Genomic DNA, 26,183 nt, shown 5'->3' with positions numbered 1-26,183 from the left:
TTGCAGCAGCACCAAATCAGTATTTGCATGAAGGTTGCCAACTGAAGGAAAACTGCACAATTAGACCATGATTTGCAAAGCTACACTCTCCATCCAGCCTAATATTAAAGACTGTGATTGTTGCTTCATAATTTTTCCGTCACTTTCTACTTTTCCGTCTTTATAAGAATCATTACTAGTGGCATCCAAGTTCTACTTGTAGCGCATGGATTATGGAAATGGCATCCAAGCAGTGATTGTGGCCAATGGATGCTGGAATGTTATTTACTTTTTTACATGTCAGTTGTGATTTCTTTTTATTTTTTTGCCTTTATTATGGTCACAGAATCATAGAATTGCTTGAGGAGTGTGAGTCCTACAATGAACAGGAACACCTACATCAGGTTGCTTAGAGTCCTGTCTTTCCTGACTTTGAATGTGTATGGGGATGGGGTATCCACCTCCTCTTTAGGCAACCTGTTCCAGTGCCTCATCACCCTTACCATATAAAACTTTTTTCTCATATCCAGTCTAAAGCTCCCCTCTTTTAGTTTGGAACCATTTCCCCTTGTCCTGTATTTATCTCTGCTAAATAGACTGTCCCCTTCTTTCTTATAGCCCCCTGTTTAGATATTGAAAGATATCCCCAGAGCCTTCTCTTCTCCAGTCTGAACAGCCCGAGCTCTCTCAGCTTGTTCTCAACATCCTTTGGACCATTTTTGTTGTGCTCCTCTGGATGCTCTCCAACAGGTTCATGTCTCTCCTGTACTGAGGACTCCACATCTGGAAACAGTAGTCCTGGTGAAGTCTCACCACTACTGAGCAAAGGGGCAGGATCATCTCCATCAACCTGCTGGCCACACTTCTTTTGATGCAGCCCGGCATTCTGGACTGTGAGAGCGCATTGCTGGCTCATGTCCAGCTTACCGTCCACCAGTACCCCAAGTCCTTTTTATCAGGGCTTTTTGTCCCCCTGACTTGTGTTGATAGTGGGGATTGCCACAACCTGGTTGCAAGACCTTGCATTTATATTTGTTGAACCTCATGAGATTCACCTGGGCTCTCTGCTTGAGTCTCTTTGGATGGCATCCTGTCCCTCAGATGAGTTGACTGTACCCCATAGCTTGGTTTTATCCACTTACTGAGGGTGTACTTCATTCTAGTGTCGATGTCACTGAAGATGTTAAAGAGCATTGGTCTAGATGCTGATTCCTGAGGGACACTGCTTGTCATTGATCTCTATCCAGACATTGATCCTTTGACCACTACTCACCAGATACTCTCTGATGGTTCTTCCAAATATTCTAATTTTTGAACCTGTTGTGTTACTAGTAGGAATTAACTTTTGGTTCAATATTTGGCTACTCTGCTAGCAGGAATGAATTTCTGGGCTTATTGGTTTATTATCCTGAGTTTTGTAGAAACTTGTTTTTATTCAATGACTACACAGAATTCCTAGGGAAAACTGTAGTGTTAACTTTGTTGCTTTATGCTAGTGCTTAATATTAGGGGCTAAGATTTCTCTGTGATTCTTATATAATGACAAAGCAACTTAACTGCCAGATATTAGTGTTAACTTAGTGATAAGAGGAAATATTTTTCTCTTCCTAAAAATGTGCTTTCTAGCCTTGAAGAATTTAACTTATTTCAGTTATCATAGTGATAATTTGTGGGGAAAAAAAAAAAAGTCTAGGTTTAAGTGGAACGTTGTGACGAATCCTACAGTTTCCTTGTTTCATTTTTCTTGCAGTAAGCTTAGAGCTCTACACAACATGTTTGTCTCTAACATATTTGTTAGTACAAAGACATATTATATTGAGCTAGTGTCACTCAACCCATCAGAGCAAAAAAGCATCCACTTGATTCTATGATTCTGTTTTTAACATGATGACTAGGCTATTCAGGTTCAGCACTGCAAAAAATATATGGACAAAGATCCATGAGTAACATGAAATGCAATATTGCATTTATTAAAATAAGGAGGAAACTGGCAGCCTGCTCATGTGATACATGACAAAGAACAAATGCAGCATAATACTGTTTGACCCTTTTTGTTTTTATTTGTTTCAGTCCTGGTAGTTTCTGAAATATCAGCCAGAACACATTCCATTATTTTACTTATTTTTAAGGGCTTTTATACTAAAAAATGCTATGTGCTATGTTACTGGAAATATCCAGAGCGCAGTGTTTCAACAATAGTAGTGAAACAGTGCTCTTTTTTATATTTTTCCCTTACACTGCATTATCATGTAATAGCACAAATTTGTTTCTTTGTTAAACTAAATATTTTCTTTTTCTTGGTCAGTATCTTCGAGTGCTTTCACATTTTTTTGTGTTTGCATTTAGACTGAAATTACACCTAGCTATCTCCAAATTTGTTACATTCAACACAAAAATTTCTAATTTGAAAATATTTTCTGTATTTGTGCTGCATAAACAATCTTCTTCAGTACCAGAATGTTTATCTGTCAGCTTATTTAACTTCAGCAGTGATTATAAAACTTGCCTTATCAAACTTTCTGTGTTATCCAGTTGACATAGAAAAGAAAATTGGTTAGGTAACTACCAAAGGAAACATTTTCTAGTGTATAACTACAATTCGAGAGGGTCCTAGATTACTTAAGTCTTCCAAACCTAAATTGAAGTCCCCTTAAACAGGGAAAACAAACAAACAAACAAAAAAAACCAGTATTCACTTGTCTTCAGCAAATACTTGGTCTTAACATTTTTGTACATGAGTAATTTTTCTAAATTGTGGTATCAAATCTTAACTGATATTATATATTTTATGTGTTTTAACATACAGAACTTTTCCAAACCTTTACAATTGATACATTTGTCTGGTCAGGTATTCTGGATATGAATTTCTTAGTTAGAACTTGAATTCAAACTGCAAACACGAATTTCCCATTTATTTGATTGGAGCCTTTTCGTTTATTTCTTTAGATGGTCCTTTCCATTTAGTAATAGATTAAATTCAATTGTTTCATTTTGAAAATTACAAAAATTTTGACTGGATATGCATCTTAGCCCCATAAATAAACAATGCTACATTTTCATTTGCCACAGTATAATTTTCCTTATGTATGTAATAATATATATGACAGAAATAAAAAGAGATGAATTCCTTCAAAAATCTAAAAAACAATATATATAAATAAATATGTTCATTTTGTGAAAAGCTTACATCTTCATGTTTTTTTTATTAGATTTATTCTTTGTATTTTTATTTTAAATGGGGACTTTTGTTGTTGAGATGCTTCTGCTTTTACAGTCTGCTTATACTTTTCTTTAGTAGTTTGCTGTAGAAATCCCTGGAAAAAAAATGCTGCTTCTTACAGACTACTATCAGAGATATGAGAAACTAATGGTAACTTTGTGATTTGTATATTTTCTTCGCAGCTACTCTTCAGCAATTGATTTCAGATACAATGGTGCGCTGGGCCCAGGAATCAGTAATAGAAGACCCGGAGTTAGTCAGGGCCATGTTTGTACTGCTACATCGCCAATATGATGGTATTGGTGGCTTGGTTCGAGCCCTGCCGAAGACTTACACCATAAATAGTGTGTCCGTGGAAGATACAATCAATCTTCTGGCATCCCTTGGCCAAATTCGTTCCTTGCTCAGTGTCAGGATGGGGAAGGAAGAAGAGAAACTTATGATTCGTGGATTAGGGTGGGTAATGTCTCTTGATGTACAGATACTTGTTTGCAGTCTCGTTATTGATTAAGTTACGTATAAAAGTTGAATGTAAGCAGTCTACATAGATGTAGAGGCAGACTTTTGGCATTAGTTGTTTAGTATCTCCAGTTGTAGCTTTAATATGTATCATTTTTGGAGAGTAGCAAGTGATATGTCAGGCTTTTCTTGTCAGAAGAGTTGAAAATGTAGAATACTTCAAGTTCAAAAAAAGCTCACAAGAATCAGAGTCCAACTCTTGACTCCACACAGAACCACACGAAAATCAAACCCTGTGGCTCTACACACAGCTGCACAACTTCATGCTGTTCCCTCAGGTCCATATATAAGAAAAATATATGGAACTAGATATATGAAATATATACAAAAATATGTTTTGTTGTCATGTTTTAAATACTATGGCTATGAAAATGGACAGCTTACTTGACAGAAGTCTTTATGTGAGTGCGGGGACTAGAAAATGTTGACCCATACAAATCCCTCCTGCTGTCAACAAATGTGTATATACAAATGTCTGCACATATGACCTCTTTCTGTCTTTCTACTGTGCTGTATGTAGCTAGTACAATTTGAATTATGAGGTAGTTCATGCAGTATGATTTTTTTCTGAATTATTTCACTAAAATACAGCCTAATAGGAACTGCAGTTGAAGAAAACTGTATAAAGAAAAGATAATCAGCTCTACAAGCAAAAAGTTTATTTTTTCTCACTTTTTTTTTTTCCCAAGGAAGTGATATCATATCAGGGATATCTGGTGAGATTAAAGATCAGTATGTTTTAGAAATTCCCAAGCAACAGTAGCAATGACCAGAAAAGAGACAGGATTTTACAAAGAATGCTAGAAATACATGAAGAGAAGTTTTGGTTGTGCAAAATACATTTTTCCTTTTTTTTTTCCCCTGCTCACTGAAAATCTAAAATATGCAGATAATTTGTATAAATAATTTTTGCTGATCCATTATGAACTACATTGTACCTTGCCAGCAGGTCCAATTGATTTTCCTTTTGATATACTCGATGTGAGGCTCGGCAATGAGGAAAGTCACCTGTTCACAGGCAAAATATAATGGCATTTCTATATCCACTTTTGTACTTTAAATTTGAGTTGTTTTGTTTCATTAAGCTAAGTCTCAAACGAGTGAGTGATTTTTAGGTTCTGACATGGTTATGTCTGGGGTGGTAGGTGGGGAGACAACCTCAGTGGTTTTCATTTCATATTCTGCTTTCTTTTTGTTAGTATTTTTTTTCCTTACCATTTTTCTACTATGAAGAAATTTATGAGTCAGGCTGATTTAATTCTAACAGTCTGGTGATATGTGAAAGTTTGATATAAGGAAAATAAAGGGGTATTTTCTGTTAAGCTAGTTTTCTTGCTACCTTCTCCTCACACCATTCTTAATAGCTTCTATTGTAGCCTCATTTATCTGTTAGGTTTCACAGCTGTGCGTTTGGTTCTTTTATAGCCTAACCTGAACTCGACCTGCTATTTAGAAATGCCAAATGTTTTACTGTGAGTGGAAAGCATTCCTTTCTTCCAACTGAGAAATGGAAGACTCACTTGTTCCTGCTTAAGAACTGTTCCCGCAGAAATGCCATTGAGTTTTTCTGAAGTCATATTTCACAGTGCAGTCAGCAATAATATTGAAAATGCGTGTACTTTCTGGAATAATATAGTATGTCTGGAAAGTACATGGGTGATATTTTGAGTTTCTGCACTTAATTATCCCTGTGAAAGAAAGCTGCTGTAGGCAAATAGGAATTCAGTATACTTTGGCGGAATTCCATCATTGAGTTCTTCCATATTATTCAACATTATTGCAGAAAGGAAATGTATTGGTAGTTTTTAGAGTCAGAGTCCATCCTTTATCATCATCTCTGCTCTATTTGGACAACAGTATTTCCTATAGTGACTTGCTAGTCCTTTTCTGCCATGACCTGTTTGTCTTTACATTTAATTCTGGGTTGCACGTGATTTCATGACTAACTACAGTTGTTAGGAATGTAATTACTTTTCAAAATACACATTTTTATTGGACATACCACATCCATATAAAATATTGACATTATAATCTTCAGGAATGATTTCTAAGTATGTAAATCTGTTCAGCTGAAATATGTAGTAGATAGTCCTGAGTAGTAATTCTTGAACTAACATTAACATTGGCTAATGTTTCTGATGTTTAGAAGGTAGCTGGATCTACATTCTCTCTTTAACAATCTTTTCTTCTTCTTCTGCCTTGGAGGCAGATGTCAAACGTTTTGAGGCTGCAAATATTCTGAAAAGAGTGCTTTATCAGAAAATAAGGATTATTTGAATATAAACTTTAAGCTAATATTATATATTACTTTTGTCAGAAGGTAATTTTAGACCTAGAATGAAAGTTGGGAAGCATCATACTCAGGTGTAATCAAGTGGTAATTAGAGCAGTAGCTTTAATATGGAAAAAGAAAGGTCAAATACTTCTTTAATGTGCATAAAAAGATGAAATATCTTGTAATGATGGGAAAGGGGAGGACAGAGGTAAGGTGAGGAAATAGTGAGGGAGACTGAACCTGAAGAAGTTCCCAAGGTAATTCTTTACTTCAGATGACGATGAATCACTTCAGATGGTGAAGAATTACTTAGTATGTCACTTTTGCAAATAACACAATAAAAAACTAGGCACAAAATTGTAATCTGATTTTTTTCTTTTGTTTTCCTGCAGAGACATCATGAATAATAAAGTATTTTATCAACATCCCAATCTCATGAGAGCTTTAGGCATGCACGAGACCGTCATGGAAGTGATGGTAAATGTACTTGGTGGAGGAGAATCCAAGGTAAAGCAATTTACTCTTAGAAGACAGAGAATTTAAAATATAGCTGTTCAAAGCTTTATCCTGTAAGGCGCCAAGCAGTCACTGGAGGTACTGAGACCACAACCTTTTACTAATTTCCAGTAGCACAATAGTTGATCATCACGTTTTTAGAAAATTCCATTCTTCTGTTCTAGAAAAAGATGGAATTAGCACTAAATTCACATACTTCTAAGAAAAAAATGTGAATACCACTTCATATGCTTAATGGATTTTAAAGGGATTTGAAGGATCTTTTTCAATATTAATCAAAAATGGATGAAATACCACTTTGTAAATCTGAACATTATTTCATGTTTGAATCTGGAATTTGTGTGAATCCAGCTCTTATTTTTAAGTTGATAACAGATTTGTGTTATTCAGTGAGCTCTTAACTGGCTGAGAAAGCTCTGTTGAGTTCAGGGTAAAACCTAAAAATAACTTCACTGGTATGCAATGAATACTATACCTAAATACTAGTATGTTAAATGACTGTTAAGTAAATAATTTTTTGCAACTTTTATGCTTGTTTTAGAGGTTGAGCTTTAGTCTGTTTTCACTTGATTTTTAGGAAATCACTTTCCCAAAAATGGTGGCAAACTGCTGTCGTTTCCTATGTTATTTTTGCCGCATTAGTAGGCAGAATCAAAAAGCTATGTTTGATCATCTTAGCTATTTATTGGAAAATAGCAGTGTTGGCCTTGGTAAGTAATGTGTGTGGCTTGTGACGTTCTGAACAAAAAGTGTTCTCTTTCTCTTCTCCCCCTGCTCGTAGTCTGATTTTTTTTTTTCCTCTGTTCCTCTGTGCTTTGCTTTGTTTGTTTGTTTTTGTTTTGAAGCTTCTGCTTTACCTATTGAGAAAATATCTTAATTTTATTGCTAACTCCAGATAAAACCATAATATTAACATTGAGTTCAGGTAATATTGTATACAGCTGGTGGTGCATGCCTGGACATTAAGGAAGAATTGGTGTTCAGTTGAATGTTTATGGAAGAGAATAAAATCTTGATTTTGATAAAAAGGATCATGAATGAATGTTGGCAGTCTTTAACTATGGCTTATTTCTCACTGCTGAGGCTTGCTGTACTGTTTAATTCTTTTGACTTTTCAGTATATTTCTATGCTAGTGGGACAAATACAAAGCTCATGTTGTTGACTATGAGTACACAGATGCCCAGAATTAAACTTTAGAATTTTCCTGAAATGTTAGCTTTTCTTTGCTAGGCTGACGTGTTAGAGAGAAAGATGCATTCTTTCTTTATGTAATTTAGTCATTTTAGTTTAGAATATATATCAAAAAGTCCTTACTGATATATAAATACAGGACAGAAAAATGAACCAAAATTCCTTTTGGAGAGAAAGTGCCCAAGTAAAATGCATTTGGAGTGTTAGTAAGAAAATATTAGTTTTTACTGATACTATATTGACTGCTGTTTTAACAGAAATAAATAACATGTGTTCTAATATTTTGAAGCTGAAAGATATGTTCAATTTCAGTATATTAGATAAGATGTCATTCTTTTGGACATAATTTTTTTTTTATCTTTTCCTCAAAACAAAGTTAAGAGTATTGTCAAGAGTAAGATCTTTAAATGAATTTTATGATGAGAGTAGGAATGTGTGGGACAGGTTGTCTAGCATAAACATCTAGGTTGTATTTTGAATTCCTATTTATTTCACATTTCATATAAGTGCAAGATGATTATAAATTGAGTGGTTTAACTGGTACACTTATAATAATGTGCTAACTAATTACAGAATGTTATATTCTATTAACTAGTTTTCATTATTGTACTATTATATTGTTAAATTCTATTAAATTACTACTGAAACTAAACGTTATTTCAACAGCCTCTCCTTCTATGCGAGGATCTACTCCTTTAGATGTTGCAGCAGCATCTGTGATGGATAACAACGAACTTGCACTAGCTTTAAGGGAGCCTGATCTGGAGAAGGTTGGTAGCTACTTTATCATGCATATTTTTATACCTTCTGGAAAGGTGAAGATTCCTTTGCTCTGGCCCACAAAAAGTAGAAAAGTATAATCAACATCCAAGATGAAAATTGTATGGAAATTTTAAATAGTTTTGCAGGAAGATTATTAGAATCTGTTTGTTTGCTTTTTCTGCTGATGCTCTGGATGATTGAACTTTGAGTTTATGGTTATTACATGTACAGGTAAAGCCAACAGGAATTGGTTCAAGGGCAACCCTTACTTTGGAAATAGTGGAGTCCACCCTCAACAAAACACTATTGATATGATCTTTCTTTTGTTCTTCTGTTCCGATGATGACTCTTTTGGGAAGATTATAGAACAAATAATGCTAGAGGTACTTTCTGACAACCCGAAACACAAGAAAGTGATTGGGAGCAGCCAGGAGAGGCTTACTGGGGGTAGATAGTGCCTTAAAATTCAGACAGGAGAGAGAGAACTGAAAGCTACTACTGTGGCTATCAGTTTGAATAACAGTGAGTATAAAACAGATTCGTGTTTAAAAAGTAAGAATGAAAAAAAAAAAGGAGTGAAAAGCAAATTTAAAATGAAAGAGCACAGCTGTGAGTTAAATATGATGATAAGTTTTCAGAATAGGTAGACTGTAGAAGGGAACTGTCACTAAGCTGACTAATTCTTAATGCTCACGATTGGAAGAGAAACATAGAGACCAGAGCAGTGATGTACAAAGAGAAAAAGTGAAGGCTTTGCAGTTTGTAGTGGTGGAAATAGGGGAAGGTTGGGAAAGTGAGCTAAGAAAGGAGTTGCTTTTCTGGCTTGCCCAAAATATTACTTAGTTACATTCAGGATAACAGAATGTAGAAGTCAAATCCAAGACAATATAAGTGTAGACTTCCTTTTGAAACTTTACTTCTCTCTTTCTCTCTCTCTCTCTTTTTTTTATACAAGAAATATCTTTTTTTATTCCTTTTTTTAACCTTATCTTTCTTTATAGGTGGTTCGATACTTGGCTGGATGTGGATTGCAGAGTTGTCCTTTGTTGATTTCTAAAGGCTATCCAGACATTGGATGGAATCCAGTTGAAGGAGAGCGATATTTGGATTTTCTTCGTTTTGCTGTATTTTGCAATGGTAGTATAAAAGCCTTTCAGTTTTATACTTTCCTCTAATGTCTGAATAAATAGCTGCATTAAAATTTATGTTTAAATTAACATTGCAAGCCAACTTATTAAGATAAATTTATGGTACAGTTAGAGTAAGATTATACAATGCGGCGTATAATGTCATAGATTCCCATTTCACAGATCTGATAGGCTCATGTGAGCCTACTCCCTGATTGTTAGACCTATCTTTAGTCCTTGGAATGGACGCATCTCCATTGGAAGTGGAGCAAAGTCTCCTAAACCTAAGATGAAATTTTTGCTAGATGTAGAGCCAAAGACCCATCATTTGTTTAAGATTTGAACAGTGTAGCTTGTGTTTAGCAGCTATAGCACTCCTGTCATTAGCACTCTCACTTCAAATCAGTCATGTTTTGTAATTTTGAATAAAACCACAAATTTATTTCATAGTTTCTAATAATAATTAGAGGGATATATTTGTGTGTTTACACAATTTTGTCATGATATTTAAACAGGTTTGTATTTAAGTGTCTACTTAAGCTTAGACCCTACATTTCTGTGTAACTTTTTCTGATTGTGGATAGAAACTTAAATTTTAATATTTCATATGATAGGAGAGAGTGTGGAAGAGAATGCAAATGTTGTAGTGAGACTGCTTATTCGTCGACCAGAATGTTTTGGTCCGGCTCTAAGAGGAGAAGGAGGCAATGGTCTACTTGCTGCCATGGAGGAAGCAATACAAATATCAGAAGATCCAACAAGAGACGGACCTTCCCCAAATAATGGATCTAGTAAAACCCTGTAGGTACAGGGTGATTGCTTACACTGTCATCATATTTATTTATCAGTTTCATAATTCTAGTCATGAAATGACTTCTTTATTTTAACATGTAAGTTATCGACTAGGTTCTTCCCTGGAGGGTAGAGAATGATGTTCTATCAAATACTGCTTTTCCCACGCTGCTACATTTAAATGGCTTTCTCTAAACATTGTATCCTCTTCAAAATTGTGTTTGATTAAATTTTTCCTCTGGTTCATGATGAAGCAGATAAATTATTACAATGCAGATGTCACTACAGTCTCCTAGCTACAAATTCCATTCTGTGCAAGTCCACTAGAAGTCCACTGGATATGAGGAAGCTACCATGTATAAGCTGTAGCAGCTATTCTTTATTGCTAATGTAAAAACCTTCTTGTGATTTTTTCATTCTTTAATTCTATCAATTAACTAATTACAGTGAAATGGAAGAACAAGAAGATGACACTATTCATATGGGGAATGCAATCATGACATTTTATGCTGCTTTGATTGATCTCTTAGGACGTTGTGCCCCTGAAATGCATGTAAGTTTTGTGTCTTCATGTACTGGAAAGTAAAGACAGTTTTACTGATTGATTGGTTTTCTGCTGTTGGGTGTTTTTGCAAAGACACATGTAATTGGGTACAAAAGCAGTATTATGACTACATAGTATCTCTGTATAGGTAATGTGTATGTTGAAGAAGAGCAATGTACACATTACAACAAATAAAAACACCAAAATAAGAAACCCAAAAAATCAACGTCAAACCAACAACTGTGATACCTGAAGGCATTGCTGTTCAGCCTGGAATGGGGGAAAAAAGTATATTTTTACATCTGAAAGTCTGCTTTTGTTTTTTTATTTTTTCTTCTACTATGTGCTACATCTTTTTTATACTTTGTTCACCTGTTTTTCCAAACATTCAATTCTGAAAACATGTCTAATTTCATTTAATAACAAAACCTTTAGATTTCTAGACTTTCCATATCTGCATCCAAAGCACAGCAAGTAAGTACAGATTCTCTTGAAATTTGCAATGCTAAATATAATGAATTTGGGAGCAGTCATTCTTGTGTATTTATGGTTTGCGAAGTTTCCGCATTATGAGCACATATGCAAGATAAAATGAAGACCTCTGTAATATTTTATTTATCTTTTCCTTAGCTCATACATGCTGGTAAAGGGGAGGCCATAAGAATCAGGTCAATTCTAAGGTCTTTGATTCCACTGGAAGATTTGGTGGGCGTAATTAGCATTCCGTTCCACATGCCGACCATAGCTAAAGGTAAGATGATTATTGTACTGTTTTTCTCCTGCCCAATTCTTATGTTTTATAATTTGACTGTATATTGATACACATACTTCCTTCAATATTTCATAATATTCTAGAAATTAAGCAACTTATAATTAATATTAGAAGTAAAATCATGTTTCAAATGTGTTTCCGCATGCAACAGTTAATAGTTCTGTGTATGCTTAAATCACTAATGTAAATTTTATTGAAGAGATTTTATGAAAGTCTCTTAAAACTTAAAAAAAAAAATCTGCAAATGTATACCTTTTTTCTAAAGTATTTTTAAAAAAGTAATCCTTGCTTTTATTGTTCTAATCCTACTGATTGTTTCTACCGATCTTACTAAGACACCAGAGTTGTTCTTCGGCAACTATGCTGAAGTTATAGCATACATATCATTCTGCTCACATAGAATTCCTTGCATTACTTGGGTGTAATGTGAACATTAGTATAAAATGGAAAGACGTTACATATGCTTTTTTGGGTGTCTTTAGAGAAAACATGGGTTGTCTAAAAACTTACAGCATAGGAATGCCCAATAAATTATAGTAGAAATGATAATCATTCTATTATACAACTATTTATTTGTATTCCAACTAGTAATAATATGTTATAGATCTAAAACTGGTATCTAAATAGCATATAGAACAGCTCATGGATACCAAATTATTTTGTTTTCAAAATGAAAATATCAAGATTTAAAAAATATTTCTGTTATTTATTTTGAAAGTTTTCAGATTATGTTGCCATTGTGTAACAAAACCACAAGGAAGATGGTTTCATATCTACGGAGGCTTGAAACCTCTGAGGAGAAGTAGCATAAACTGCCTAGTTTGCTGTTGAAGGACGTTCCTTGTCATTGAAGTTTCATTTTTTCCTTTTAGATGGTACTGTGGTGGAACCTGACATGTCTGCGGGGTTTTGCCCAGATCACAAGGCAGCCATGGTTTTGTTCCTTGACAGGGTCTATGGAATTGAGGATCAGGATTTTCTTCTACATCTTCTTGAAGTTGGCTTTCTGCCAGATCTCCGTGCTGCTGCTTCTTTAGATACAGTAAGATTTTGAGTCTTTTATAAATTTTGTTCCTCTATTTTAGTGAACACTGAAACATTTTTTACGCCTCAGAATTATTATTTTTTTTTTTCGGTGTGTGTTGCCTTCTGCTGACTGAGTTGCCTGTGGCTGATTAGTTTTGAGAATATTTGAAAATCAATGAAAAGGGATTCTTCAGAATAATGCTTTGATTCCTAAAGTGTCCCCTTTGATACCCATATCCATAGAGAACCAATGCCTTTTCCCATGAGAATTTCTAACCTTTTACTGTAGATCAGCTGCCAGCAAAGCACGTAACTGAAAGTCTCTTCCAAGGAACACGGAATTTCGCTCCAGGAATTTGTTAGGGCATGTGCTTTGTTTTTAATAAACTCAATTTTGTTTGTTTTTTCCTTGTCATAAAAATAGCTTTCCATATTTTTGCAAGCCTTTTTTCCCTCTAATTTTTCTTAGTTGGCTTTGTAAAGAAATGTCAAATTTAGAAAGCTTATATAAGTGCTAAGATGTGAAAGTTGATTTTTCTATCTGACCTTTTATTTAAACTTTTGTTTTAATAATCATATTTTTATTTAAGAATGGGTGAGGATCTGTTCCCTGTTTAGAACTTCTGCTTGATTTTACTGAGTTTTGTAAATGCAAACTTTGCTGGTTTTATCTGATCTCAGAATGTTTTTGGAAGCCACTGTATGACATTCTTTAATATAAAATTGAAAACTGTTTTGTTTTTGAAAGACTATCTTCAGTTGCCAATTTCATTATTTTTATCATGCTTTCATTCATATAACCTTAAAAAATGCCATCTGTGAGAAGACTACCGAAGCGCAAAGGGAAGCTAGACATTCAGTATTCAGTGGGTTTCAAATCTGCATTTGTGCTTTAAATATTTCCCCTTTTAATGGCTAAAAAGCAAACAAAAAAAAAAAACCCTTTAATTTGACAGACCTTTAACATGACAAAACAAACCTAATTTCATTCTCGTTTACTTTGTAGGCTGCTTTGAGTGCTACAGATATGGCTTTAGCTCTGAATCGATACCTTTGCACAGCAGTCTTGCCTCTGTTGACCAGATGTGCTCCTCTTTTTGCTGGCACAGAGCACCATGCTTCCCTTATTGACTCCTTATTACATACTGTGTACAGACTTTCAAAGGGCTGCTCTCTTACCAAAGCTCAGCGAGATTCCATTGAGGAGTGCTTACTTTCTATCTGTGGGTAAGAACATACTCTTGTCTGTACAGGAATGTGAGTTGATAAAGTGACCTCTGTATAATATGGGAATGCAGAACTGTGCCATGAGTAGCAAAATTAAGAATTTCTGCTGAAACATGATTATGACATTTTAAAAATAATGATTGTATTCTGCTTGCTACTTTATTAATTGCTTATATGCCTCTAGTTACTTTGTTTTATTGAGTCTTTAAAAATTATACATTGGCAGTGTTTTGGCGTGAAGGGTGTACTGCAAAAAAGCTCTGGAAATGTTGAATTGTGCATTCAATGAAGTACAATTTGAATTTCTTCAGCCTTACAGGCTGGCAATGTGGTTTATGTTTAGTAGGTCATGCAGTTCAATCAAGATATTTATATAGGTTGTGTTACATTTGAAATCCTACTCAATGACTGGTACAGTTGTACTTCATCATTGACACTTGATGGAGGAATTTCATCTTCTATCTACAAGTTTCAAAAACATTTAGTTATAATCATAAGTGTTTGTAGGTTTACAAGATCAATTGTAATGCAGTGATGAATGTAATCCCTAATGAAAGTTAGCAACATTTAGGCTTTCAAATCACCGGAGCCCTTTTAAATCCTTTACTGTAATTATTTTTTATAAGATGTGAGCAAATTCATAAGGGGACTCATAAGGGGGAGAAAAAGTACCATACAAAAATTCTTTACGTTTCACATTGATTGTTCTATATACATGACCTTCTTAAGAACCAATAAAAGGAATGAGTGTTGGCTGTTTTTCTGGAACGGTTCAATGTCATTGTCATTCTGAAATACATAGTGTATATATTTCCTCCATCTCTCCAGTTGGCATCTACTACTGCGTGTCTGATTTAATGCACGTGAAGAATTAGTGCTCTTATGTCATTGTTAGTTGATAAGATATTTTTCAGTACCATTGAGGTATGTTGTAAGAAATTCACATTATAGCCTCTGCTTGTGGACAGAGTGACCATAATACATAGTATGAGAATTCAGATTTTTTTTTCTGATTCATTACATCTTTGTCTACAGATCAGATGCTTTCCTGTGCTTCTTTAAAGGATTTGATTTATGGCATTCTGAGAAGTTTTTCTTTGATACGTGCTTCCTTGCTCCCTTTTTGGACATGATTTTTCAGTGTTGCAAGCAAAATCTCATTACTTAATGAATCTGAAGAATTTTAATGTAGAATAGAATTGACAGTTTGCTTTAATGTATTTATTATTTATTTATTTGTAAGCAACTGTGGTGATAAACCCCGTAGAAATTGTCTGTCTGCTTTTAGGCAGTTGAGACCTTCTATGATGCAGCATTTGCTGAGAAGATTAGTATTTGATGTTCCCCTATTAAATGAACATGCAAAGATGCCTCTCAAGGTAAATGTATACTTTAATCTTCAGTAGTATTCTTCTCTTGTAAGAAAATCAGTCTGATTTGCATCCTTCCTTGTAGAATTATGAAGTCCATATCTAATACGTCTACCCCTGTGTTTTTTTTGTTTCCAAGAGCATATAGAAACAGAATAGGGAAATCATTAGGGGGGAAAAAATAATAATGTGGAAGTATATGTATGTGCACGAAGATAGTAGCTGATAATTTGCTTGTACCTTTCCTTTTGACATCCGTATTGATTTTTGTTTCTATTGGAATACAGACCCTTTTTCTGTGGTTTGTGCTTGGAAATCTAAGCAATATATGTTTTTAATTAAACTTCCCTTTTGTTTTCAGCCCTCAAAAGTTCTAACCTGTATTTTCATTCTGACTGTGCACAAGAAAAAGTATTTTTTTTCCTTTACAATATGGCAAAGTCTTTAAAGGTTCTTCAGATTTCATTGCTGGTTGTAAGAAATGTATCATTTTTTGCCTGTCATACTAGTGCTTTTCAGCAGCCCTTTTCAGTGCTTTCCCACCAGCAATTTGAATGAGATATGACATTGTTTCTTATTCAACATTTCTTTCTATTTCAAAAGCCACATATCAGGATTAATTGTATTATATATCTGTTTTGGTTGCCATAATACTCTTCAGAATTGTGCAGGATTTTACTATGCCAGTTTATGAATGTCAGTGAGTGCAATTTCTTCCACATGGAGGAATTCAATTCCACACCTTTGCCTCAGCAGCAACATGTAACAGAATATTGGTGGGAAGGTTCAACCTCTACTGCAATACCCCTACCGTGTGCCTCTGATTTCATGAGCTGATGTAATAAAATAGGAGGCATTACTTTCGGAGTATCCTTCATACAAATTGGTTATACAGATTGTTTTCTGATCCATGTCAAGTTTAGCAGAATTTCACAATATTGAGTTTATAATGTTGATTAAGAGAAAGTCCTCATTTCTGTACTTCAAGGGCTTATTTGTTTGTTTTATTTAATACCAGTCTTTACTTCTACAAACTGATATTGTGAATGTCTGCACTTTGCCATGTTGTCATTTGTTTTCACTAGAAAAAAAAAGAGAGCCTAGCTACTTATAATATTTTGCCAATGTGCTTTGCAAATTGATGTTGAAACTGTTTTTTTCTTGTGTTTTTTCTTTTCTTTTTTCCCTAGGAAGAGCACTCTGTGCCTTAGATAAAGCTTTGTTTATCCACTCCTAAATTAGTCTAGGTTTCATACTTCACTAATATCAGGCGTTCATTATCATTTGGGATTGCTTTTGGTGACAGATGTCCAACTAATGTTTTCTCTACTTGTTTGTGACTCAGGGACATAGATGATCCATTAAATGTAAAATCTGTGATGTTTGGGTTTGACAAATACCTGCTAGCAGGTCCTTGCACCATTTGACTCCCTAATAATCTGGAATTTTGTAACCACTTAACGAGAAACATGCATGTAATGAATGACAGAGAATAAAACTCACTACCAATTTTAAGAGAAGGCTGGAGGGTAGTCTGGTAGCAGGTTTTTGCAGCTCACAGAACAGATGAGTCACACTGGGACTAACTGTTGAATAGCTTTCAGACATGTAAAGAGTAACTGGGAACTAGCTTGTATCATGATTCTATTATCTTATCCCACCCAGCAGCAGTGTTTGGGATAGCAGAATGCTGATGGAGGTGAATTCTTGTCTTCAGCTGATCTGTCAGGGCTCTCGGTTGTGGTGGGAAACATGATACTCGGTAGAGCATGTTTTTTTTGTATATGTCGCTAATGTTAAAAGTAAAAACTTTTTCTTGTGTGTTTGTCCACAAGCAATTTAAGTAGTAAGTAAATATCATTGCTTCTTTGTAGAAGTTAAAATTCTTTGGCAGTGCCTGTAGATGTTGAGTCCCAGAACTGGAGAACATCAGAAGTTATATTTTATTTTTTTTTCAAAATATGTTCTGTTTTAGTTGCTGACAAACCATTATGAAAGATGCTGGAAGTATTATTGTTTACCAGGTGGATGGGGTAACTTTGGTGCTGCCTCAGAAGAAGAACTTCATTTATCCAGAAAGTTGTTCTGGGGTATTTTTGATGCTTTGTCTCAAAAGGTAATTCATTTTACTATCCATCTACCACTAATAAAAAAAGTGTAACTTCCTTTCTGTAATCTAACTTTTACCTATCTTCTATTAACCCTATGTTATCTACATTAAAGTGAGTAATACATAGTGGAAATATAGACGTTAGTAAAATTTTAGTCTTCTAGTTTAAACCTTCCTGTTATATATTCAGATAGGTATACCTATTTGTCTGCTCATTAAAAATAAATTTTAAAAAAAGCCTATACCTAACATAGTAAGCTTGAAGTATATTTATATAGGTCAACTACTCTTCAGAGCCCTAAAAACAAACTCAAGAATCTTCAGATAGCTGAAAGCTGCACTTTTCTGCCTTACACACTATAGTTTCTTCAACCAGGATTACTGTCCCTCCAAATCAACTTTTCAGAGAGGGATCTGCAGGTGCTGGTCAACAGTAGGCACAATACAAGGCAGCAGTGTGCCCTGTCTGTCAATAGGACAAACTGCATTTTTGGTGTGCATTAAACAAAACATAGCTAGCTGGTCAGAAGAGGTGATTCTCCTACTCATTTAGCAGTGCTGCAGCTTGACCTTGAATACTGTTCTGGTCTCCACAGTATAAAATGGATATTAAGATACATGAATGAATCCAGAGGTCAACAAAACAAGGCCCTAACCTTAGCTATAGTTCCATAATTTGTTTTGGGCAGTCAGTTGCCTTTATTTTCAGAAAAAAAAAAGTCAGTTTCACACTAAGAAAACCATTCTATGGCTGCTTGGTTTCATTTATTTCAGTTTTAGCAATGATGATGATTGCTTCCTTTGACTATTCATTTTCTATCCTTTGTGTGGTCTACAGAAGTATGAACAAGAACTATTCAAACTGGCTTTGCCTTGTTTGAGTGCAGTTGCAGGGGCATTACCTCCAGATTATATGGAATCAAATTATGTCAATATGATGGAGAAACAATCTTCAATGGATTCAGATGGAAACTTTAATCCTCAACCTGTTGATACTTCAAAGTAAGAAATTATTTTGTTGCAGCTATTTTTTTCCATGAGTATACAAAGAAAGAGTCCATTGTTGGTAAGATGTGAAATTAGTCATGACTCTTCTGAATTCTCATCGTCTAGATAAAATGTAGACCTTGAATTTTATTTTTATTTTCTTAATAAAATAATAATAATAGTAAAAAATCTCCATTTACATTACTAATCTGTTGCTAAACCTAGCAGATTTTTAATACATTTTCATGTATTAAAGATAGAGCTCTCCAGTTACCTTTGTACATCTGCTGCTGACAGCAGAGCATGTTTTTAGGAACTGGAAAAGTAGGAAGCTCTACATCATAGAGCTGCCATTATGAACATGTGCTAAGATTGTAATTCTAATGCCTGTGAATAGCCGTGTACCTACAGAAAACGATAATGATCATACGTTCATATCATCTCTTTTTTACTCCAAATAATGGGGAAATAAATAGCAAAACAGATATTCATTCTCTCCAGACAGTCAGATTCTGCCCTCTTAAGTTCATAGTCAGAAAGAATAGGTGTTGGAAAGAGATTTTTTTGTCCTAATATTCTACCACAGCTGGGACCATGTTTCCCGTTGTATAAAATAGTCTTACAATGGTATGGTTGTTCACTGTAACTTGAAAAATACTACTTGTAAAAAATTTGCTTCAATTGCCCTTGTGGACTTTGTCTGTATTAACATTCAGAGAACAGAATGCAGTCAGTATATTCGTACCTTTGATACATAGTATATTGATACAGATATAAATGATAAAACATAAATATATAAATAACTATATTCAATAATATATATTATATAAAATATAATTTATAAATATATAAAATTCATGATGTGTTGCAAAAAGGGCAAGGTGTTGTCGTATCTAGTTTATTATGGATATGTGTAATAAACAATTGCATTACTGAAGCTATAGGTCATGTTTATATATTTAATCACAAAAAAAAAGAATACTTGTAATAGAAATAAGTAACAAAAAGAGTAAGTGCTGGGTATTGTTACTGAATTTTCCCTACGCATGTGGGTCAAAGAACTTAAAATTCTATTACAGCTGTTGTTTTCATTTGGCAATAATTAAATAGGTCAGATTTCATCTTTGATATAACTGGGTCTTGGAGAAACTGTGTGTGAGGAAAACAGCACAGTAAATTGCTTTGAATTGATGTATGATTGCAAAATTTTTTTTAAAACTTCTCATCAAAGCAAATTTCATGTTTAACATTTGTGATGTATTACCTTTTTTCCCCTTAACTTTCAGCATTACAATCCCTGAAAAGCTGGAATATTTCATTAACAAATATGCAGAACATTCTCATGATAAATGGTCGATGGAAAAGGTAAAATCTCTATTCCTGTTATTCCTATTTTTTATTGTTAATTTGTATCCACTTAATCTGAAAAAGATTTAAATTTGAATGTTATTGCTTTTCATAATATTCTAAGTTGGTATGTAGGTAAGAAATAAATAAAAATTTTCTTCAAGTAAGCTTTTGGGAGGTTAAGACTTCTTTAAGTCCAGAGAAATATTTCAGGATAGTCGTTCAGCATTTCATTATTTTTATTGTTGATTATTATGCTAATATATTTGGTTAATTGTTTGAGAGCTTTGCTGACTTTATTTTTTTTATTAGTAAAAACAGAACATTTAAAAAATGCAGACACTTTTTGGATTTGTATGACTTCATGTAGTTTCTGGTGCCAAGTATTAAAAACTATTCCTCAACTGTAACACGCTATTCTGCTCTGTGGAGTTATCTAGAGGAAGTCAATGAAGACAAAATATCTTGAAATGTTTTCGTCAAGCAGTTGCTAATTTTCAGAAAAGGTGTTTTTTTTTATATAATTCTTTTCATTGAATGTGGATAATATAAAGATTCGTTGAGAAAACTGTAGAAAGGGCATTTTAAGAGAATAGAAAGTCAGAAGCATTCTTCCACTCACTTATACAAAGTAAAAATAGGATTTTTCCTACTTTTTCCCTCTTTATTGATGTTTTCAGTTTGCCAATGGATGGACGTATGGTGAAACATACTCTGAATCTGCAAAAGTGCAACCATTAATGAAGCAGTATAAACTACTCTCTGAAAAGGTGAGGAATTTGTTCATTCTTCTTGATCCAGGATTGCACCTTTGCATATTTCATTGTGAAAATATCACATCACTATTACATTGTTTGTTTGGTTTTTTTACACCTCTCTCTCTCTCTCCTTTTTTTTTTTTTTTGTCCATCCACTAGTGTGTTGTTGTTGCATTCCTCAAAATCTTAGAAAGAAGGAGTGGGTGTTTTATTGTACACTAAACAGGACACCAAAACAATTTTCTCTTATGGCTCAACATAACTGGCATATTTTACAGTGAAACTCAAGTGTCATAACACCAGTGTATTTTTAGAGCTAGGTCATCCAGGGATACTTAGTGAAGATTAGATTTAGATTGAGTCTTTGTCTGTCCTCCTCCAGCATAGAATCATAGAATTGCTCAGGTTGGAAAAGACCTTCAAGGTGATCAGGTCCAACAAGATTAGATTAGAAGATTGGAAAACTTGGTAAATGCAGCAAATTTGTAGGCTCTGGACTTGTTCATCTTAAAGAAAGCTCAGAAGTGTCTAATCTCAGTCTTGCAGTACCTAAAAGTAGTTTTAGAGAATCACAGAATCACCAAGGTTGGAAAAGACCCACAGGATCACCCTGTCCAACCATCCACCCATCACCAATAGTTCTCATTAAACCATGTCCCTCAACACAATATCCAAATGTTCCTTGAGCACCTCCAAGGTTGGAGAAAATAGAGTTATTTTATTCACAGGCATGTATAGTGACCAGGTGAGGTACTGGGGTATAGTTGCTCACCAGAAATGCCTTCTGGACATCCGTCATTCCTTGAGAATTCCTTGAGTTGGTTGACTAGAGTAGTGGTAGACTGGAATTACTGAAGGCATGGCACAGCAGATCCCTAGATAACTTAATCTTGATAACCTTACTTAATTCAACTAGCTTAGGTAATCTGACTTTAGCATGAGGATGAGCCAGATGATCTCCAGGGTTCTCTTCTGATGTAGACTTTTTTCTTTTTATGATTCTGTGATTGTTGTTTTCTTTCATCTAGCAGAGAAAACACCATATTACTCCTGATAATTAACCAGTCTACCTTTGAGTTCGTATTGAGTTAATTCCATTAAGACTCTTATTTATCCCTGTGATCATCAGGTTCCTGCATGGTCAGAATTTTGCCCACCTCTAAAATGATAAATGTAAATATTTTATAGGATTTATTTGCCTCATTGTAGTGTCCTTGTGCCATGACTTTGGAGTATTTTTTTCATCTCATTATAATCAAGCAAAAGCACAATAGTTAATTTTTTGCTCTGCACAGCTACATGTTAAACAAGGTAATTGTTGCCTGTGCATCCTTCTAGGAGAAAGAAATTTATCGATGGCCAATCAAAGAATCTCTAAAAACCATGCTGGCATGGGGATGGCGGATTGAAAGGACACGGGAGGGAGATTCCATGGCATTGTATAATCGGACACGTCGCATATCTCAAACCAGTCAAGTAAGTAATTTTTTTGAAAATTTACCTCCCCCCCAAAATAATAAAAAGTCATGCAAAACTTGCTCTCCATTCTTTGATTTTTACGTGATGAAATAATCCTGTAGTGCCAAAATATGTGAAAGGACTTTTTACAAGGGCTCGTACAGCTCCGAAGATGTCAGTGCACTGAAGCTTGACACTTTTTCACTGTTACAAAAGACTGAGCTAACAAACATCTTAAAAAATTGAAACATTAAACTAGTTTTTTTATTATTATTATTTGATTTAAAATTCGCTAAATTATTTAGGAGTATGATTATATTGGGTATTGATGTTTTGGATTTTTGTGGCTATGGATGCCTTCAAATAACAAGAGAAGTAAGTTAAGGTATGCATATAATTGATTTTTATTTTGTCGTTTTAAAAGAAGGAAATTGAATACAAATATTAATATTAATGAAGCATAATGTTGACGTGAATTGACAGCCAAACAATTCTGAAAATGTTAAAGACTTTTTTTTTCCTTTGGGATGGCCTTCTTAAATCACAATGCTGCTAGGATAACATTGAGCAATACCAGCATTATATTATCTTACAGCTGTATATACTTTACAAAGTTAATTCAGTGGGGAGAGTAGCTCTATCAGTTTTATTCATAGAGGCATACATGGAGTCAGATCAGCAGAGGAAACACAAAGGAGGAGAAAAATCTCCACTTCTCTTCACTCATCTCTGCGCAATTTACATTTGCAAGACTGGTAGTACACCTGTGAAAAATAAGCAGTTGAACCTTCCCCTCCACTGTCTAGACATTAGGAAGTGAATATTATGAAATTTAGCACTTAGGATGAAGTAAAACAAGTAAAATTTTAGTTTACAAGCAATAATTTCGTTCTGGAATCCTTCTTTTTCTTTTTCTTCTTCTTCTTTTATTTTTATTTTTATTTTATTTTTATTATTATTACCCCAATTATTTAATCAGTAATGTTAATGCAATAATTCCTGTGGAAAAAAACAATTTCCTTTAGGAAACACAGGAAAGATTACCAGATTCTTTTTTTTTTTTTTTTTTTTGCTGCTTACTGCTTATATGTTCATTCATTGTATTATTGTATTCTCTATCAAAAATGCCTTTTAAATGGGCAACTGTTAGGCCTTGCAAATTCTCATATATCTGCATCTAAATATGATACAAAACAGCAAGAAGACTTCTGTTCTTTTTAAAGGAAGATACTCATGTAGTGGACATAAGTATATCTGTTACAGCAGAATCCTAAGAGGAAGGCACAGTAATTCCCTTTTTCTAGCCACATTTCCTGTATCAATGGTTTGCCATCCAGCAAATCTGTCATTGTTTATCTTTATTTGATCTTTTATCAAAGGACTTCGAACCTGTGACAAATTTAGGCAGTGGAGAGAATGACAATGGTGGTATTTTCTGAGTGAGGAAGAGGACATACAGAAAGGGACATGTATCTTGTTTAGTAGATAATATAGGTAGAAATGGAGTTGAATAGAAAAACAGGAAGCTTGATTTTTTTTTTTTTTTTGCCTGAATTCACCTTGAAGTGCATCATCTGAGGTTTGGCCTGCTTTGTCTTTCTTTGAAAAAAAAAATCCTTGGAAAATGCACAGATTTAGTTATAACTTCAGTACAGAATTATTCACAGTGAGTTCAGATCTTGAACATGTTTTCAAGTGAAATTTGCATTTAAATGAGTGGTGGTTACACCTTTTCCCTACATCCAACTTAAATTTACTACTGTTGGTATTTCCTATGTCCTTTCATTACCTTCAGTATCTTGTTAATGTTAACTTCTTCATATCAAATACTTACAAATATTTATATACAACTCCAACAACTCCATTGTTTTGCATGTTTGTCATTCAGATCTCTGTAGATGCAGCCCATGGTTACAGTCCTCGAGCAATTGATATGAGCAATGTTACCCTCTCCAGAGATGTGCATGTAAGTCAGAAGCCCTTCTAACCCTTTTGGTAGTTAAAATGGTTCTTTTTTTTTGTGAATTTATTGAAAACAAATTTTGTGCATTCTGTTATTTCCTTTGATATATTCTGATTTTTTTTTTATTATTTTGTCTTTTTCACCATTGATCTTTGATTCTCTTTTATTTAAAAAAAAAAACAAAAACAGTTCTTTCGGAAAGGCTCCGAAATTTCTTTTACTCTCAGATTATTTTTCCAAGCCTTGTTTGCAAACATCTTTCATTCTAAAGAGAATTCTGTTTAGAAGTGTTTGAAACATCATGTTGTTTTTTTGTTTGTTTGTTTTTTCTGTTTACCCTTAATTTCACCACCAGCTACTTCAAACATTTTGTCATTGCTCATTTTTCCAAATTGAATCAGTAACTATTGGTATGACTTGTAATAACAGATCATGAGCAGGATCTTGACAGATCTATCTCTAGTTTGCTGTTATTTGGAACATTACTTTTAGTTGGTAAACAAAGGATGTTACTGTCTTTAGAAAGTTAAGTTTTGTAGTGGTATTTGATGGAGTGTGGTGCCAGATTTTAAAGTCTACTGCTTTACTCTGAGTACAGTTTCAATATTGTGTAGCTGTATACTATATAAGTTTAAATTAGCATGAGATTTGGTACCAGTATAGTGATAGCAATATAGTGTTCAAAGCTAGTTATAAAAATCTTCTAAAATGCAGGGACTTTGCTCATGCTTAGCTCAGTACTGTAGTACTGTGAAACAATCAGCAGTAGTAGAGTAATTGGCTAACTACTTAGTGAAGAATTTTGTTACTGTAGGTCCATGAAATATGAAGAGTGAAATTTAGAGAAATTCTACAGCTTCTTATGTTTAGTGGGTATAGAGTCATGAACATGGGAGGGGAGAGTTTATTATGTTTTCTCATGCTGTAGTAGTAGTTCCTATTACTTACGGAACGGAGAGCTTTTCTGTGTCATTTGATATATTTTTTTTTTAGTTGACTGCTCTGAAAAAGTTTTTTAAGAAGTTTGCTGTCCTTTGTTTCCCTTATAAAGTCCTTAGGAGGGTTCTTACTCCTTTTTTTTTTTTTTTTTTTTTTGAAAATTAAGTTCCTGTCTGACATACCAGTACTCTTCCTTCTCTATGTGATTCCTTCTGTTTGGTTTTAACAGTTCTCTTTTTGGCATCTAGTCCCTAATTCCTGCCTGCCCATCCTATGGAAATGCTGTATCATGATTTGGCAATAAAATATCTTATTTTCATTGAATCATTACGGTGTTATTGTATTTAAACTGTCAATACACAAAAATTGTCATTAAATGTCAACTAGAAATTTGTCCTTCCTTGGGAGTTGACTGTTGCAACACATTGTACGTTCTCAATTTTCCTAAGGCTATGGCAGAGATGATGGCTGAAAACTATCATAACATATGGGCAAAGAAAAAGAAAATGGAGCTTGAAGCAAAAGGTAATGTAAACTATAAGTATTTACTGTATTTTAAGTTCTGTTTGATTATCTTAAAGCACAAACTGGAGAAAATGTATGAGCCTGAGCTTTTGTAATACTGAATGTTACAGTTCCTGCTGAAGTAGTTTACCACTTCCACTGCAATACAGGAAGAAATCAAAGATTGTGAATAACTTTAAGATACATTAATACATTTTCCTTCTAGTGTTTATCTGTCAGACTATTGCACATTGGACTCTGATTTTCTTTGGCGTACTTCTTTTTATTGCAGATAGATCTAGAAGGGCGTTTTGAATTGACAAATGGATAATTCTAGAGTGGATTCTTGATTTCACGTAAAAGAAATTGATTGTATCTGTTATCTCTATTTACTAAATGATGAATTTTGTGATATATTGTGTGACTGCTGTTTCTTCTGTATTAGATAAATTTGTTCAACTATATGTTAAAGGTTTGGTTTTTTTTGCACATTACATTTGCACGTAGAGGAAACAATACTTGGAAAAACAACAAATTCTAATTTGCAAATGACTGAATATAGCATTTTGTGTTATCCAAAGGGGCAAAGTTTAATATTATGCAACAAATTTGACCTTTTTCTTTTTTTTCATGTGTTGCATTTTTTGAATTGTGAATCTTCTGCGAATTTATGGTAATTAAGATTTTATGAAAAAGTTTATTTACTTTTCTGGCTTTCGTGTTTTACTATAAAATTGAACTACATCACTTTCATAGATTTTAGTTGTTCATATATCTTGCTAAGTTACATGAATCC

The 26,183-nt window shown here is 34.0% G+C and overlaps 1 protein-coding gene across 12 annotated transcripts in view; it reads left to right on the top strand.

The window, feature by feature from the left end:
• RYR2 (ryanodine receptor 2) overlaps positions 1–26,183 on the top strand; it is a 361,102-nt gene that overhangs the window by 240,245 nt on the left and 94,674 nt on the right. For all 12 annotated transcript variants that reach the window (XM_046939481.1, XM_046939480.1, XM_025149037.3 and 9 more), the window contains 18 exons: positions 3,382–3,655; positions 6,386–6,500; positions 7,087–7,219; positions 8,368–8,471; positions 9,465–9,600; positions 10,205–10,391; positions 10,830–10,935; positions 11,557–11,677; positions 12,571–12,740; positions 13,731–13,951; positions 15,240–15,330; positions 17,297–17,437; positions 18,270–18,433; positions 19,705–19,783; positions 20,446–20,535; positions 21,862–21,999; positions 23,870–23,947; positions 25,333–25,408. In XM_046939481.1, coding sequence (XP_046795437.1) covers positions 3,382–3,655; positions 6,386–6,500; positions 7,087–7,219; positions 8,368–8,471; positions 9,465–9,600; positions 10,205–10,391; positions 10,830–10,935; positions 11,557–11,677; positions 12,571–12,740; positions 13,731–13,951; positions 15,240–15,330; positions 17,297–17,437; positions 18,270–18,433; positions 19,705–19,783; positions 20,446–20,535; positions 21,862–21,999; positions 23,870–23,947; positions 25,333–25,408 — 2,424 coding nt within the window. The remainder of the gene's footprint in view (positions 1–3,381; positions 3,656–6,385; positions 6,501–7,086; positions 7,220–8,367; positions 8,472–9,464; positions 9,601–10,204; positions 10,392–10,829; positions 10,936–11,556; positions 11,678–12,570; positions 12,741–13,730; positions 13,952–15,239; positions 15,331–17,296; positions 17,438–18,269; positions 18,434–19,704; positions 19,784–20,445; positions 20,536–21,861; positions 22,000–23,869; positions 23,948–25,332; positions 25,409–26,183) is intronic.

The sequence above is a fragment of the Gallus gallus genome, chromosome 3 (genome assembly GCF_016699485.2).
Source record: "Gallus gallus isolate bGalGal1 chromosome 3, bGalGal1.mat.broiler.GRCg7b, whole genome shotgun sequence".
Taxonomy (NCBI): Eukaryota; Metazoa; Chordata; class Aves; order Galliformes; family Phasianidae; genus Gallus; species Gallus gallus.
This window is presented reverse-complemented; position numbering and strand designations above follow the sequence as displayed.